The 16,940-nt window shown below is 40.2% G+C and overlaps 1 protein-coding gene across 1 annotated transcript; it reads right to left on the reverse strand.

The window, feature by feature from the left end:
• Nucleotides 1-5,173: 5,173 nt before the first annotated feature.
• LOC117760578 (protein sel-1 homolog 3) lies at nucleotides 5,174-16,835 on the reverse strand. The gene is made up of 24 exons (XM_034583700.1): nucleotides 16,615-16,835; nucleotides 15,186-15,711; nucleotides 14,945-15,071; nucleotides 14,411-14,532; nucleotides 14,116-14,231; nucleotides 13,766-13,815; nucleotides 13,467-13,590; nucleotides 13,233-13,368; nucleotides 12,930-13,070; nucleotides 12,644-12,849; nucleotides 12,356-12,535; nucleotides 10,257-10,379; nucleotides 9,949-10,089; nucleotides 9,731-9,793; nucleotides 9,473-9,649; nucleotides 9,258-9,385; nucleotides 8,819-8,902; nucleotides 8,628-8,709; nucleotides 8,320-8,395; nucleotides 8,112-8,230; nucleotides 7,806-7,927; nucleotides 6,262-6,376; nucleotides 5,961-6,024; nucleotides 5,174-5,790 (listed from the first exon to the last, which is right to left on the reverse strand). The coding sequence occupies exons 1-24, from the start codon at nucleotides 16,669-16,671 to the stop codon at nucleotides 5,543-5,545; spliced, it is 3,327 nt and encodes a 1,108-aa protein (XP_034439591.1). The 5' UTR covers nucleotides 16,672-16,835; the 3' UTR covers nucleotides 5,174-5,542.
• Nucleotides 16,836-16,940: the final 105 nt, after the last annotated feature.

The following is a 16,940-nucleotide window of genomic DNA, read 5'->3' on the forward strand; positions in this document are numbered from 1 at the left end:
CCATTTTTGTGTGTATGATCACTGATGAGTTTGATATAGGACAGGAATTACAGACTTTGTAAGCTATGTAAGGCTCTACCAAAGCTGAGGTTTAGTTTCTGCAAGTTGTTGTAGCTAATACCAGCTGTGAACAGAATCATCATCATCACAACCATCTGACATCAGACACTGGAAAGCAGGTCAAGCCATCGCATTAGACTTCAGATTCAGCCAAATGCCTCATGACAAAGTTAACAGCATTTACTCCTTCTGGACAATGAGCATCTAAAGAGCTTTTCAGGGTAGACATGGAATACCCTCTTCAGGCAACAGAGTTTTTACCTGATCTCAATCCGGCTACTTGCTGAAGACCAGACTAAAGGAAGAGAGACACCAATAAAAACCCTGGAGTGAAGCTCTGAGAGAGCATGGACTCTATAAGATACACAACAAAATATAATGTATCATGATTTTGTTTGATTTCATATGTGTCTGTCCAATTACTTATGAACCCCTAAAATGTGGCTCTGTGTTAAAAGAGCTTTATCTCCTACACAGTTATATCGATAATAAGTTACCATACGTATATTGCAACTAAGACTTGGAACTTACATGTGCCGTCCATGATTTTATTTTGAAATGAATATCTTAAAGCTTATAGCCTGAATACTTATGATCTGGACTGTGATCCCTCCATCACCACAACATGCAGGTGCAGTATCGCTGTCATTAAAGTGCTGAATCCTTCAAATAAAATTCCTAGAACAACAACATATAAGTGAAAACCTACCAGCTCTGCAGTGGTATGAACTGGTGCCAGTAAACAGCCTCCCACTGAGTCTCAAAACAACTCTTCCTGGCAAACGCTCTTCTAATACACGTACAGCTTTTTAAACATTTCTAGTATACTGGCTATTGTACCCACAGCCAGTTATTGCAATGAAAGCATCACAATTTTCTACAGTCTAGACCAAGTCCCTATCCAACGTATGAGGTACCGTGTCATTACCTTTAGCAAAGTGGGTGGTGAGGCGTGTGTTTTCCCCAGAAGGCTTCCAGTAACAACTCAGATGTTCAGATGCACTGGGTCTGCACACTGAGAACTGAAAACATTCAGTGCTTTTAACAAGACAATGTCATTTCTGGGCTAAGTGGTATTCTGACGTTGAATCAGTCAGCGCTCTGGGCCTGCATCTGTATAAACTGTTGATGCTGTGTAAAATAAGGGCTTGTTCCGCTGGGCACCAGAAATCCTGATAACATTCCTGACTTATTGCTCTGTCATTCATTCACTCACAAAGTGTTAAATTTACACACACATATTTTACATTTATCGAATTCGACTGCCAGTGGCAAGCAGCCTCTGATCTGCACAGGCCTCACAGCCAAAGCTGAGGGCCAGTGGTCCCTGGCTTGCCCCCAGAGCTGCCAGTGGGCGAAAACTGGCTACATAAATTAAAGTACATTATATTATCATACATTGTCTAGTGTGTGTATGTGTCTGTGGACTTGGACTAAAGCAGTTTACACAGTTACATTGTAGGGACTTTTTCAGACAAAAATGAGTTACCATAATGTTAATCATTACATTTTGAGAGAAGACTTGATTTAAGGTTAGGGTGAGAGTTAGTCTTAGTCCCAAGGCAATAAATGTAAGTCGATGTAATGTCCCCTCAGGTGAAACATGACTTTGTGTGTGTGTGTGTGTGTGTGTGTGTGTGTGTGTGTGTGTGTGTGTGTGTGTGTGTGTGTGTGTGTGTGTGTGTGTACCTTCAAGCTCCACTGTTATATTTAAATTGATAATTTTGATTAGTGTGTTAGTAAATTAGTAAAAATCACGACTATTGGTATTGAGTTATTGAGATTGTCAAAATAAATCTCTCTTCTGAGTGCAGTTGCCATTTCAGCCTCTCACATCCACTGGCTATTAGTAACACTCTTCTTGGTCTGTTGTATATACACTCGTATACTGTATATGGTATTTTTGGAGGTAGTGTGTGGTTCCCTTTTTTTTGTCCACTCCATGTACTCTTTTATGAGGAAAGACTAAAGAACAGAACGCCTCTTTGAGTTGTGTTATTTCAACAAAGAGATTCCGAGATACAAGTTACTAATTAAATCAATCATCTGCCTAAAACACCGGCTGGGTTCTTTGTTGCTAAAACAATTATATGGTGAAATGGCTGCAGTAGAAAGCAGACAGCCCTTAATGTGTCGAATGAGCCTGAACTTAAGGGAAAGTAAAGTGATAACATTGCCTAAGTAGCTGATCTTTATGATTAACTGTATTAATTTCCTTTTTATCACACTGGCAGAGGTTAGTGTTTACCAGGTCGCTTTATAATGAGGTTGATAAAGTCCAGCTTTACCATGCTAGGCAGGCTATTCGCAGGCAGCGGAGAATGACAGACCTTATTTCACTCTAGTACCGCTTTAGTTCCTCAGAACTGTTGTTTCTAGAATCTCACCGCAGGACCTCAAAAACCTCATTAGCGTAGCATGTAGTAGCTGAAGTACAAAACCAGACTACAAACACTTCAAGTTTAATCGTCAGTCTGCAGCGCACACGTGCTCAGATCACATGATAAGATGTTGGATTTTATTGCATGTTACATCACTAAACTCTTTGATTAGCAATTACAGCACACGCTCCACAAGGATGTGGAAAATTTTAAGTAAAAGAATCAACTGAGATTCTTTCAACAATGCTGATCAAGTTATAATAAGTTAGATATTTATGGCACCTTTCAAGGCCACAAGGCCTATCAAGAGGCTATTAATTATGAGCAACAGTACAGTGTGACAAATCCAGGTCAAAGCAATCAATCAACGTCTTTAAACGTATTAAATAATCAAACGGAAATTAAGACGGTCCACCACATACATTAAAACCAATTGAATAATTCTTGCACTTAGGTGGCGATAGTTTTACTGTAGAACATGATTTAAAGAAAAAGCTCAGTACACATTTGATATGGCAGAATTCAAACACAGGGTTAGATTTTTTATTTGCAGCAGCACAGATTTCGGTTGTAATCCATGACTTTGACTTTACAATGAGGTGATATAGTAGTAGAAGTAGTATCCATGAAAGATGTGAAGGTACAACATAAAATGACAATGTAGCAAATTACGTTAGGAACTAAGTTTGCTTTAAAATAACCCTCATGAAACATTTACATTGCTAAGAATGCAATACTGATGAAAATCCTAGCGCTACCAACAGGTGGACATTTTTGGCTTTTACATAAACTATAAGAGGGACTACCATTAAATATGATAGATATCCATGGTGTTTGTTTCTGACTTTGTTGACCAACTTCCAAAAATACTTAACAGAACAATGTAGGTAATTAAGACTGGGTCCTCATAATCATCATCGTAAAAAGGGAATGTTTTCCTTGCTCTTCCAATTGCATGAATGCAGCACTAGAGCGACTTCACAAATGATAGCATGCTAACACATTATTTCATTCTGTAGAGATGTTAACTACGAATATAATACCTTATACCGTGTATACCTTATTAGCATATGGGGAACATTATTATAAACATGTTAGCATACTGAAGTCAATTAAATTGTATTTGTATAGCAAACAATCATGATATATTCTTCCAAGGCACATTACTATGTGTGTAATGTTAAATTATAAATCTAAATCTAAATTTTTAATTTATATCAAAAAGTGAAATGTTAAATCTAAATGTTACATGTAAAATCTAAAAGTTAAATTGTAATCCAAATTCGTACATTACAGCTTATGGTCAAGGCTTTACAATATTACAGCTGAAAACCAAATACTTACCACAATAAACAAGTACTTAAAAACAGTGGTGAGTAAAATCTCTCTGAGAGTAGCATTTAGTGCAAAGTAAGTAAAACCTCCCTGTACACCTCACACTGCTGTAAACTTTAAGCTATAAGTCTGTTTTTATTTAACTGAAAAGTTTCAATGCTGGAAATCAATCTTATCTGAAATATAGATTTAGGGTAACAGCATTGATTAAAAGGATGAACATAAGCCTCAATGTACAATTTTAATGTTAGACTAAAATCTGTTGTATGTGAAAATCCCCTTCAGCCGATTCATGAGCTGTCATTAAGATAATTATAAAAAAAACATCATCACACAAACGCATGTATCACAGTGTGTAATGTTTTTGTTTTGGCCCTGTCCCTTTAAAGAAATAGACAGAGACTGACGACATAAGGGACTGAGATGGATGAGGGAAGAGGGAGATCATTAGTCCATCTCCAAATTATACACAGTCTTCATTCTCAACTAAAGAGCTCCACATGCTGTTGTTTACACTGAGAAACTCCTTATTTAGTAAATGACAGCTCCATGGACACCAGGCGAAAAAACACTCACTGCTATAAACTGCACATCATCACAACAGTCAACCAGAGCTGTAAATAACTGTTAAGAACTGACTAACACTGCTTATTCCCCATGTTGGCAGTCACAGAGACAAAATCCCTCAAAGGATATGGCCCATTATGTAATATTTATGAACACAGCAACAACAGCACCAGGGAGGGGCATTACTTTTTGACTAAGACCCCGACAGGGACTCCAAGGGTGTGTTTGAGGTGTCGACCATTGCTATGGTAACTCTTCCTTTCAATCCAAATTCTTCTCCCATAGCGATAGCGAAAACTGATAGTGTCTTATCTTACATATCGATCAGGAGCACCTGCCCGGCCAGACTAAATCAATAACTGCTGTAATTCCATTGCTCTGGCCTTGGACAAAATGTTAAAGTGCCCCACATGCTGTCGGTGCATGTCCAGTCTCCTGTGAGACGCTTATCATCAGCGATAGGGACAAGCCTTAATAGCTGACCCATTAAAACACGGACTCTTCCAACATATCCATCACTGAGGCTGATCCTTAAATGTTCAGCCATCACAACGTTCGTTTCACAAGAGAAATGAATGATTCGTCAAAGAATTATTCAACATTGAAATATCTTTTTATTGGACTTAAACATTACATAGCAGACGCTTCACTCTACTTCCTTGTCACCACATCCCCAAGACAAACTAAAAACACACCTCTTCCGACTATACCTTGAATAAATGTTTAAACTAACAATTTAGTAGCACTTATATGGTACTTACTTATAGCACTTTGTGGTTTGGCTTTCTTGAAGAAATAGTACTTTCTTGATTCTTGTTGTTCTGGGTTTGTACCCTCATGGTTGAATGCACTTATTGTAAGTCGCTTTGGATAAAAGCGTCAGCTAAATGAAATGTAATATAAGCTGTAGTTCAGATTCGGCATCAAACAATTTAAATGCACAATAAGTATTTATTTCCCACAAACAAAGCAATGGAAAAATGGTTACTGGGAAAACATTATAAAACTCTGATAAGAGTAGCACACAGATTCTGACCAGCACGTCTCTCCTTCCCGTCCTAAAATGACTCACATGCATCCAAAGCACAAATGTGTCACATGACCGCTGCGCTAACTCATCCGCTAATGTATGTTGTTACAATTTGTTGTGTCTGGGGCTTTAACTGTGGCTACTGGGTCACTCCGCTGGGTATTGTATGTCATAGGAGACGATAGAGGAATGTGGTCCAGAAAGCACACAGACACACACCCGACAGTGTCACGGCCAAATCGCTGGTCTGTCGGAGCCACTGCTCGCCATTCAGCACAGTAAGCCATAGATTCCCTGCCACTCTATAGGTTCCTCCCATGATGCCATCTTGCTCCCTATTCAAGTTGACACCTTCTTGGCTGACTGGTGAAGTCCTCGCCCTCAGTTCCACTGTACGCCGACCGGAAGCCCTTTGTCCTGTGTTGATTTGCAGATTTAAAGGATGAAGAGGTGAGGACTCTTATTGTGTCAGCCCTGATTATATAGATTTTCTTTTGCTGTGCAAGCCAGAGCAAGAGGCAGGAAAACAATATGTGGGAAAATGACACCATCTTGTGGTAAATAATTGTACATGGGTCATCACTTACCGAGACAGCTCTGAAGTGGTATGAAGACAAGAAGGACGCAGACAGAAAGAAGAGATGCATATGCCTATAGAGAAATAAGAATAATGATTTAAAAAAAATTATAACGTTTTCTTTCTTAAAATAGCAGTCTATAGTGGCTTTAATGTCTTATTCATGATGAGTAAGACACATACACATTTCAATTATTAAAAGGTAGATCAAATTATCAAAGGAGGATAATATATATTGTAGGAGTGCAGCTTACTGTGCTTTGAACATCTCTTTTACCACAAACAGTAAAAGTTGATTTCCTTGTGCTTACCAAGAGGAGCTGAGCACCGTTCTGAGTCATTCTCCTCCAGGCTTTTCCCATCTGGAGTCCGAGCAGAGCTAAAGAACAGGGTGTTACTGCGTCTTCATGCTCACTCTCCACACATCTTAGGAGAAGCAATAAAAACTGTGTTACATACAATCACAGTGTTGTCAGCCCTTCATATTGTTGCTGACATAACATCACTGAAAGGATTATATCCATGAGTGCAAGTGCAGCATAGATGTATTCAGAAAAAATAAACTTAACAAATTTTAGAACTGGCTTTTCCAAGTGAAATTTTAGTAAATATGCACTTTATTGCCAAGAGTGAATATTGTTTACCTACATACTCCATGTCTGCATAGTAAACAGTAGTCCTCTGCAATTTGTAAATTTTGTATATGCCTCCCAAAGGTTTCCATTTTCCTGCATTCCATTTTATCTTTCTGTCTACCCATTCAATTTAACTATGTATTAAAGTAACCAGATACACCTTAAACATCTGTGCAGCGGGTTGTGTTTATTAAGGCAGGGTTCTCTCCTGTTTCCAGTTTACTTTCTGCTGGGAATTGTACAGTGGGCAAAACCGAAAGAGAACAGAGCCTTAGATACTCAATTTAAGTTAGTTGTCGTATTACGTTGTTGTAATGAGATGACTCTAGACCACTGCTGTGTATAAATCGATTTTAAACAGCGAGAATTGTTTGTTAATACTAAAAGGTTCTCATTCATACTTCATTACCCTGCACGCAGCAGGGTATTGTCTTCACCCTGGTGTGTGTGTTTGTGTGTGTGTGTGTGTGTGTGTGTGTATGTGTGTGTGTGTGTGTGTGTGTGTGTGTGTGTGTGTGTGTGTGTGTGTGTGTGTGTGTGTGTGTGTGTGTGTTTGTGTGGGCAATGAGTGTGATCCCATGGTTTACTTTGCAGCACTAATACATGATGCTCACTTGCTCACATAGATTCTCTACCTGCACTCACAGCCCTTTGTTTCTAGGGGACGGGGAGATGACAGAGAGTGGATGGCGAAATTGTCAGGGTATTACCAGGGATGTTTTTTCGGTAAACTTGGTTTCAAGGGGTTGGCTTGCCCCCTTATTCCCTTACACATCACCAACTGACAAAACACAGCCAGCAGGCAGTGAGCTCAGCTAAGCATAAAAACTAGAAATATGGGAAAACAGCTAGCATAGCTCTGTCCAAAAGATTTTTTTTAAATGTAAAAAAAACCATCTTGTTTTATACAAAGAATAAACAATTTAACATCATGTTGGCTTTTTACTGTTTCTAGCTAAACTAATCAATTAACAGTCAAATAGAAGGTACTTCATGAAATGTTCAACTGCTGAAGCATAAAACTCCATCCCCCTGTGAAAAACACTAATACTACACCTACACTACTCCCCAGACAGGTACTATCAAATATCACACCAACATATTGTTGTTAAAATGCTACTATCATCACTTCTAGGAACTATAAACAGCCTTGGATTATTGCACATGCTCATAACCCAAATATGTGTCCTATTAGGAATTTTCTTTTAAAAAAAAAGCACCTTCTTAACACCTTCTCCACCACAATGTCGTCCTCATCATAATGTGTCACGTTGAACATGCCGCGGACGCTCTGGGGAAGAACGTGCCCTTGTTGTGCCAAAATCCCCAAGTTGTACATTCCCTGTGAGTCAATGAAAAAATAAAACAAGAACAGCAGGCTGATGAGTAATTCACTGAGAAGGTCTGATACATAATAACACTGTATAATTCTGTTTGTGTTTTTTATTGCCGTTTGCCTGAGCCCGTCGAACTTTAATTAAGTTTATCATAGGGTGATGAGATTACAGCCCCAGTAAATCTGTCACCTGAGGGCTGCCCGCGAGAGCTGCTCTGCTGTACATCGATAGGGCCTGACCAACCAAGGATAATGAGTCTTCTGGGGCGCCGGAGGAATAGTAATAGTAGTCTCCCATTTTCAGCAGAGCTATAAAAGAAGATAAATACTTGCTGTTCATTGAACAGATTGACAGAGAGAAGGAGAGGTTAAAGCCAAATGAAATGAGACGAACTCACCAGACGGATGGGAATCATGGTTTAATATAGAGAAGTTATGATATCTCCACTGACAATCATAACTGAGATCCAGTTCCTGTGTTTGGGAGAATGATTGCAGGGGGAGAGAGAGCACAGCAATGATGACGGTTATTTTATCAACCGCTAATAATGTCCCTCCAGACTTGGTTTTTCTTCTATTGGTATGTGACTGGAATAGAAGTACTTCAGACCTCCGATTATATGACATTGATTTCAGAATTGTGCTCAACATGCAGTTGAAAGAGGAGGCGGACCCAAAGGGTTAAGAGCAGAGAAACAGCTAATACCTCACACAGGTGTGCAGCGTTGCTCTGGGCCAAACCCAGACCTGTTTCAGCTGCCAAGACGTACTTCACAAATGCTTCCTGCCTGTTGGCAACACAATAAAACTCGTTTGAAGAAGCCGAGACAAATGTAAAGACCAGGCAACATGATTAAATGAAGACAAGTGAAAAGTAATTGAAATTAATGTCCCGACCTGGAGCCCTGGAGGTAGGCATGCAGAGCCTCTCTGATCATAAATCCAAGGTGTCCGTTCCGTTCACAGACCTGTTTTAGCATTCTGCAGGGAGGGTGAGGGATGTCTGATGAATTATGGAATATAATTTACGCCACAAAAAACGGAAAATATATGATCTAAAAATAGCCTCTGATTCCCTGAGGTCATTCTAAAAAAAGACCCTACAGCTGCTACAGGAGCCTCTTTAAATTCATAAGATACCAGAGGAACATTGGTACATATTCCTCTGTGCAAGACAATAATGCAGTGACAGTGGCTTGTATTTTTAGATATGCAAATACTGGGTTCTGACCTTGAATTAGCCACTGCCATTGAAATGAGATGCCATTGAGCTGCAGGCTACAGTGAAACAGCCCATAACAAAGCTTTCTACACCAAGCTAATGAAAGCCTCTTACATCACAGCCCTCTCTGCATCCTGAGACACCCCTCCCAGGCTTCCTGTCGAAAGATACCAAGCTGCCTCCACCGATGCAGCAACATGACCAAAGCGAGACGCGTTCACAAAGTACTGGAAAGCAGCTGTCTGTGAATCATATAGAAAATATATCAGCTCATCAATCATACTATATCAGCCTTGAAACAACATTCTGACACAGTGGCAGACTCAAACCTCATTCCTCCATGGCCTGCGTGGGTTTTTCCCACTGAGATGATAAATTCCCAGGTTGAACATTCCATCAACACTCCCATTTAGCGCAGCTTGCTCATAGTATTTCACTGCGCTTTCGTGGTCGCCCAGTATGATCCCATGGTACCAGCCCAAACCATTCAAGGCGTCAGTTGAGCCCTGAAGTAAGGAAGCAGACAGCAGTATTCATATTGAAGGCTTGTGATGTAAACACACGGATTGATTACTACACACACGTACCATCGCTGCAGCTTTCTTCAGCAGCTGAAAAGCTAGGGTGTGGTTTTTTTTCACTCCCTGGCCCTGAGGGAATCAACATCAATCAGTGAATCAATAACTGTCAAAGCACACACACACACACACACCCACACACACACATATACACACAATAAAAAACAAGCATAAAATACCCAGTGTTCCATCATAAAACAGGTTGAGTCTTTATAATGTTATAGCACCTTCATCAGTAGGATGGAGTAGTCGTACATCGCCAAGGGATTCTTCATTTGCATAGCACTTCTGTGCAACCACTTCGCTGCTCTCACTACGTCTTTTGAGACTCCGTTCTGTCCCCAGTATAGCATTGTTCCCAGGTGTCTCTAAAGATAGTAGTTTTTGTTAGTCCTAAAACTGCCTCCGTGACTGATCACAGGGGAGAAATAAAAGTCAGATTTAACTCTTTATGAGGGTTTTATGCATCTTCTTAAGACGGCCCCTATTTGAACGGTTCATCTTTACAAAAGCCCCCAAAAAATATAACACATACCTGACATTCTGCGTCTCCCCTCTCTGCCTCGAATTTCAGAAACTGATAGTCGTCACTCGTCTCATGTGTCAGGCTGTTTAAATCCTCTTTGATGCTGAGATAGATGTGTTCAGGGATGTATTGCTTTAGAAGAAACAAACAGACTCATTAACCCTGTAAAGCCCCCCTGCTGTAAAATGACAACATCATTAGCTCTCATGAAAACAAATCTGTAGATGTTTTTCAAAGACTATAGTCAATGGGTCCCACTGTCTAGCCTCACAATGCTGTTGGATAGGAAGTAAATATACATAGGTCTGGCTACCAGGCCATGAACACACACAACCTGCAAACCCTCGTCAAAGTGCATCACCTTGTTTAATTGGACTGGATATATTAAGTAATCAAAAATATTTTTAGTGGTTAATAGAATGTCTAAACTGGTGTTGTTATTGTGGAATACATGCATCAGACTTTGTGCTTGTTTGTCTTTATTGTAATTTTCCAGCATTGGGTGAGGCTGATAGTCCCAATAGCTTGAGCACCTTTGCTAACATGGTCACAAGTGAAAAAAAATGAAATTTGATGTCTTTGATCAGTCACATATTCTGTCTCTCTTCTTTAATTTTGAGTTTAGATCAGATTTGAAGAATTCTCAGTTGATAAATTATTCATGGTTGCAGTGTTTGAAGCTCTTTCTGTAGAAGTATCTGCATCCTTAAGGTAAAAAATATAGTAAATATATATATATATATATATATAGTATAATCTTTTTTTTCTGTTTGTTTGCCAACATATCTGCTTGGGTTGCATGAGGCAGAAACTGGTAGTGGATGTTCTGGGATGATTTAAGGGGATTGTTGTTCATATTTAGGGAACTGATATCTATACAGCTTGATTGTATTTAAGGGGACTGTGGGGCCTTAGCGCAGTTATGTGCTCTACTGAAGGCCATTCTATTTTTTTCTAAAACATCGCTATTAGTGTTATTGCTCCTGTTACCATTAGCTTGAGTTAGGTGTAATCTATTTACAGCTTATGACTCAACTAAACTGATTCATCAGGACTGTCTGTGAGGGTGTGGTATAATAACACATGACTGACAACGCTTGTGTCATAAATAACACCATTCAAATGTAGTCAAATCCTGTTTGTATGAGGGCATTGTTCCAACTGAGTCTCACCCAGTGCAAACCAGTCTGAAGAGCTAAGATCAACAGAAGAGACTTTGACAGAACACTTAGTTGGTCATGTAGGATCCTAATGCTTATAGTGAGAAGCTGATCAAATGGATTTTTCAGGGCTTCACTTGAGATCGGAGATACATTGTTGTACTGTCATCTGCCCTGGTCCTCACAGAGTTGCCAGGTCGATCCAAATGTCACAGCTAGAAGTTCAACTGATAAACTTGGCCATAGCTGACTTCTCTATGCACTGCTGGTTCAAAGTCTTTCTGTCAATCTCACAACCCTCTATTCTTTAGATGAAGCTAATATAAATATTCCAAGAATAAACATGAAGTCTTAGACCTTTCTCATCTTTTCATCAGAACGGCTACCTCATTCACATTTACAATTAAGATTTAAGACCAACTTGTTCTCCCAGTACAACTCTGATCCAACCGGCTGGATTAACAAAGACACTATCAAATCTTATTTTGGAGCCAGACCATTTATGTATCACTGTTGTTATATTCTTGCACACGTGTACTCGATGTGTATTTGCATTATTGTATGAATGCATTTGTTTGCCTTCTTATACTGTACATACCGCAAACATTAGCTCAACTATGAAGTTTCTGCACGTTCAATTTGAAACTGCAGCCAGCAGCCGCTGAGCTTAACTAATTGTAAAGACAAGACAAAGGGAAACAGCTGGCTTGGTTCTGGTGACTAGTGAAGTCAGAGTGTCTCAATCACCACCTGGTGGCTGGCTGCAGTATAGGTCATTAATCCCGCCTCCTCTCTGTTCGTGAATGGGACATGGACTAAACTAAACAGTCAAAATACACATCAAATCATTTTTTTATCAAAATGGTCTCTGTCATTTTAGGTAGGACAATGCCACTAGCATGGCTAAAAATAATACATCCTTCAATGATTCCAGTCATTTAAACACACCTTATCTTCATGCATGTACACCGTGTCAGAATAGCTCTGTGCACCAGCATTGGAGTAATAGCTATAAGCCATGTCCAAGTCTTTCGGAAAGCCATCAATGCCTTGTGTGTGTTTGTACCCTGCATGCATCAGGGCGAGGCGGCCATCACCTGATGCACCAATCAAACTATAGACATGACCCTGAAACACACAGGAGTCAATATCATCAGCCATCATGACAGAAGCAATGTTTATTCAGAGACATTAGCTGTAAATGGGCAATGAAAGTACATGGAAAGCTCTCACTACCTGGTTTTGATCAACTGAATGTCCGAGGCCAGAGAGGTGGATGGAGGCCAACAAGAGTGACGCTTCGTGATTTCCAAAGCAGGAGGACGCTTGCAGCAAAGACATGTGTTCAGATGTGATTGTGATCTGCGTCTGATCCGCAGTGAACATTGCAGCGACGGCCTCTTTAAACAAAGTCGTCCTGAGGCCCTTCATGTCCAAAGATCCTACAGAAAATAACAGTTGGGTGAGTTTTATCATACATCCTTTATATATGATGATACAGAGTGCAGCCAATTCAAAACACCTGTTCTGACTTGCTCCTCTTTTGTTTGCAAGAGATGGAAAAGCGAGCTATATTTAAGTGGTGTTTCCCAGGTCCATGTTTGTGAGCAGGTTTTTTCACCAGACTGACCCCAGAGTCTTATGAAGTGAGGGGTGCAGACAGCTGAAATAAAAACCAGAGAGAAATCTGTCAACACTGGTCTTCCCATATGCAATAGGTGCACAGTAGTGGTTTTGACATGCTTGATATTAGATCAGTGAAAGGTCGCTCTCTGTAGAACAGTTGTTACAGTGATTTAAAGGACTTGTCAAAATAATACTTCACCTTTGCTGTTTGTTGACAAGATGTGACTCTCTGTTACTTCTTTTAGAAAAGCTTTTGTGAATGCTTTGATTCCCTGACACTCGCGATGAGTCTTATCCAGCTCCTGCAATGTCTTGAGGTGAAGTTGGTTTTGTATCTGCGATATGAATAACATTGCATTTCACACCGGGGTTACAATCAATAAAACAAGAAAACAATGATACCTGACTTGTGATAAGAGAGCGGGCACTTTACCTCTTCAGTTCCAAAACGGTAGTATTTGATCGGCCCAAAATATCCGTTGATGCCTGGCAGGAATTTGCTTCCTCCAATCGCAAAGTATCCATCAGTGTCATCATAATAGATACTGTCAGGAAAACTGTAAGATAGTTAAAACCGCTCAAACCAAACTGTCATGATCACTGTGCAGGTGTTAGTCATCCCTGTTCTATTGCAGCAACAGACCTAATGGCTGCTTTGCAAGGTTGTGTTTTGCTTATTTCACGGAAAAAAGGACATCAAGAATTTAAATAGGAATCCATAAAACTTCTTACTCATAAACATGTATTTGGGTTTCATCATCCCACGTTATATACAGCTGCACCTGGAAGCCAGACATAATAAAGCATGAGTTCTCAGCAATGTGCGAAGAAGAAAAAAAAACCTACTCAGCTGTGAAAGACTTCAAATTTGCAGCAGACACTGAAAACGCCTGGAGTTTCCCAGCTGGAAAGGAACCATCTTTCAGGATCTTACAGCTGTTCCAAAAAGGAATCAAACACTGCAAAGCCTTGGCACCAAATGAGTCTCAGAAGAGAATGGGTGACTATAACATGTTGCCCCGAGCCATTTTAATTTCTGTGCTTTAACCCACCACCCCGGGGCACACAATGAGGTCCCGTACCTTTGAGTCCTGTATGGAGCAGTCTAATCTAATCCATTTCCGCAGGGGCAACGTTACAAAGACTTTGAAAGCTTCTTGTTCTCCTGTTGTCAAACGGGCCTGAATTATGATGTCCCCTACACAGGAGACATGACAGTCATTTCACCACATGACATCCAGAGCTCTTTAATAATACATAACACAGTCTGTTCCGCAGCCTCACAAAACACACATCATCGCTTACAATCATCCCGTGATACCTGCGTCTAATCCCCTGGACTGGTATCAGGTGTACACACAAGCTGCCGTGACCCACCTGTGTCTGTGAGCAGCATCAGAACAGAGTCGTATTCATTTCTCCTATCGAGATGATGGATGATCCCACAGAGGCTCTTGTGACACCGTCTCAGTAGGTAGATCCACACAGATATGGTGACGCTGAAAACCAAGCGGGAAAATATGACAAATCCTTTCTTTGGTCGCTGAAGTGAAAAGGTTGAATCTAAAATGCTGCGCTGTCCAAAAATGACTGACCTTGCTCTTTGCCGTGGACCGTAAATAAAAAGCTTATATGCTCTGGTGAAGAGGCGTCATGATGCTTATAAAGTCATTTAACTTGACAGTGAAAGTGAAGTCAAACCAAAAGTGGAGTGTGTTCTAACAGCTGCCAGCACGGAAAGGAAACAATCACTGACCCTGCCTGTCAATCTGCTGATAATAACACAAACCACTGACTGAGTATATCCTAACATTTAACATCTAAATCGTCTGCTATTTTCCAGTTTTTCATGCATTCATACAATCTTCAACTGGGAGAAACTAAATCAGTGTGGGAAGCTTGAGGTTCAACCTGGGCTGTGTCACCGCATGAAGACGGCCTCTCTCCAGGGCGTCGTCCATGAAAGGCTGGAACCTGCGGACCATTCCAAAGATCTCTCCAGTACTTGCCAGGGGGAACTTCAGCACCTCAATGATGTCTATGAACCAGCAGAACAGCAAAAGATTGAATACAAGTATTTTACTTTTAAAAGATGTAATATTAAAGATGTGACATGGAAAAAACAAGAAAGTCATGTGATTAAGGTTCTGACCTGACTCATGTGGACACGGACTGGTCCTGTCTCTGGTCATTTGCCACATCAGCCGAGCAAACCATGACAAAGACTCTGTGGGAGGCTTAGCTGGACGCTCTGAGAGTGGCGTTATCTCCAGCACTTTATTAATACTTAACATTGAGTCACGGTGTCTCCTGGGTTCGTTGCCATCTTTCAGATGAACTAGCCAAGCACGAACAGTCGCATTATCAACCTCCAAAACATTCCTGTTGAAAAAGTCGTTCTGATACAAAATGGATGGAGGCAGCCTGAGCTGCACCTGGTGGATCCTGTAGACTCCGAGTCGGCCGCTGATCCATTTCCTTCTGAAGACCACTAAATCTGTCTTCCTTAATGTGGAGACCACCACCTCCACTGCCAGCTGACATGGCCTGAGGCATTGATACCGCACACGGACGACTGAGCCATCTACCACTTTGTCAGGGGCTGACTTAAACCCTATGAAATTGCCAGGCAGGCTCTCACCGCTCTCCGATGAAATGGCTTGTAACACACACTCTCCCTGGGTGAAGTAGAAGATACATAAATAAAATTGGGTCAGTCAGACAGGAAACATGGATATGTTTGACAGAGTGTATTTTTAATACGACCCTCACTCGCTTTGCATGAACTTTTTGGTCAAGCATGTATTCAATGGTCTTAAAGAAGTATTTCATTAAGATATCCCCAAAGATTCAAAAATAGTAGGTGTTCCTCCAGAGGCGGGACTAAAGTATATTTGTCACACATCCTCCTAAAGGCTGCCATAATATAGCACATTACAATTAGGTGGTTGAAAACTGGGCTCCAACCAACATTTGAATCCAAAAAAGTATAAGAACTGTATAGGATGGAGCAATAACATTTTAGCAAACAGCGGCCATTATGAGAGGGCATTTATTTTGAGTCATGTTTCTGACATCATTACAAATTTCAATCCAGGTTTTACTGTCTTTCAGCTCTGTTTAATTAAAATACCTTGATCTTTTGCTCCACTATATGTTTGTCAACTGATTTTACTCAGAGTACAGAGTGTTTATAGAGTTATATGCAAATAGCTGCCTGTTGTTGGACTAAATGCCACTATGAGAGCTAGAGGTGTGAATCAAAACAATAAGGCTGCCAACGTCCGGGCAGCTTTATGATCTGAAACTTGCTTTAGAGCTCAGTGAAGCTGAGGGGAGCTGTTAATTTATATGTTAATTCTCTGTATGTTCATCACTATGAACAAGATATTTCCACATCCTTTACATTGCATTGTTTTCATATTGTCACATATATATATATATATATATTATTTTTGTTACAAAAATATAAATGTATTTGCTTACAAGGAGACATAACCTCATATACATATAAATGACCAAGAGTCATAATCAACAAGTGATATAGTAAAGTATAATATGTAATGTAATAAGTCTCTTACCATTGTAATAGCAGCAGTGAAGACATATCCAAACATGAAGGCATGCAACACATTCATTTTGAGTCTTTTGGCTTAAAATATGAGAATAAATATGGAATCCCCTGAGTTAATTTGATTAATACAGAAAAAGTTCTGTGTGAAATAAACTTGGTTCTGTCAGTGCTCGACACTCAGTCGCCTAGTTTACAGACTGGCAGAGCACGCGGCATACACCCTGTATGATGTAGGATTACAGGATATTCTGGTGTTGCAGGTTCATCTGCGTGCATGAGTTGCATTGAAAGGGCTACCTACATCACAGCACCTAAAAGGCTGGAGCAAACGTA

The sequence above is a fragment of the Hippoglossus hippoglossus genome, chromosome 4, assembly GCF_009819705.1.
Source record: "Hippoglossus hippoglossus isolate fHipHip1 chromosome 4, fHipHip1.pri, whole genome shotgun sequence".
Taxonomy (NCBI): Eukaryota; Metazoa; Chordata; class Actinopteri; order Pleuronectiformes; family Pleuronectidae; genus Hippoglossus; species Hippoglossus hippoglossus.

What these genes read in the sequence shown, in the direction of transcription:
- LOC117760578 (XM_034583700.1), bottom strand. Translation starts at nt 16,671, where the DNA reads ATGAATGTGTTGCATGCCTTCATGTTTGGATATGTCTTCACTGCTGCT. An exon ending in CATGCGGTGACACAGCCCAG is followed by an intron (nt 14,533 to 14,944) that starts GTTGAACCTCAA and finishes CTTGGTTTTCAG; the next exon opens with CGTCACCATATCTGTGTGGA. An exon ending in ACTCCATCCTACTGATGAAG is followed by an intron (nt 9,794 to 9,948) that starts GTGCTATAACAT and finishes TGATTCCCTCAG; the next exon opens with GGCCAGGGAGTGAAAAAAAA.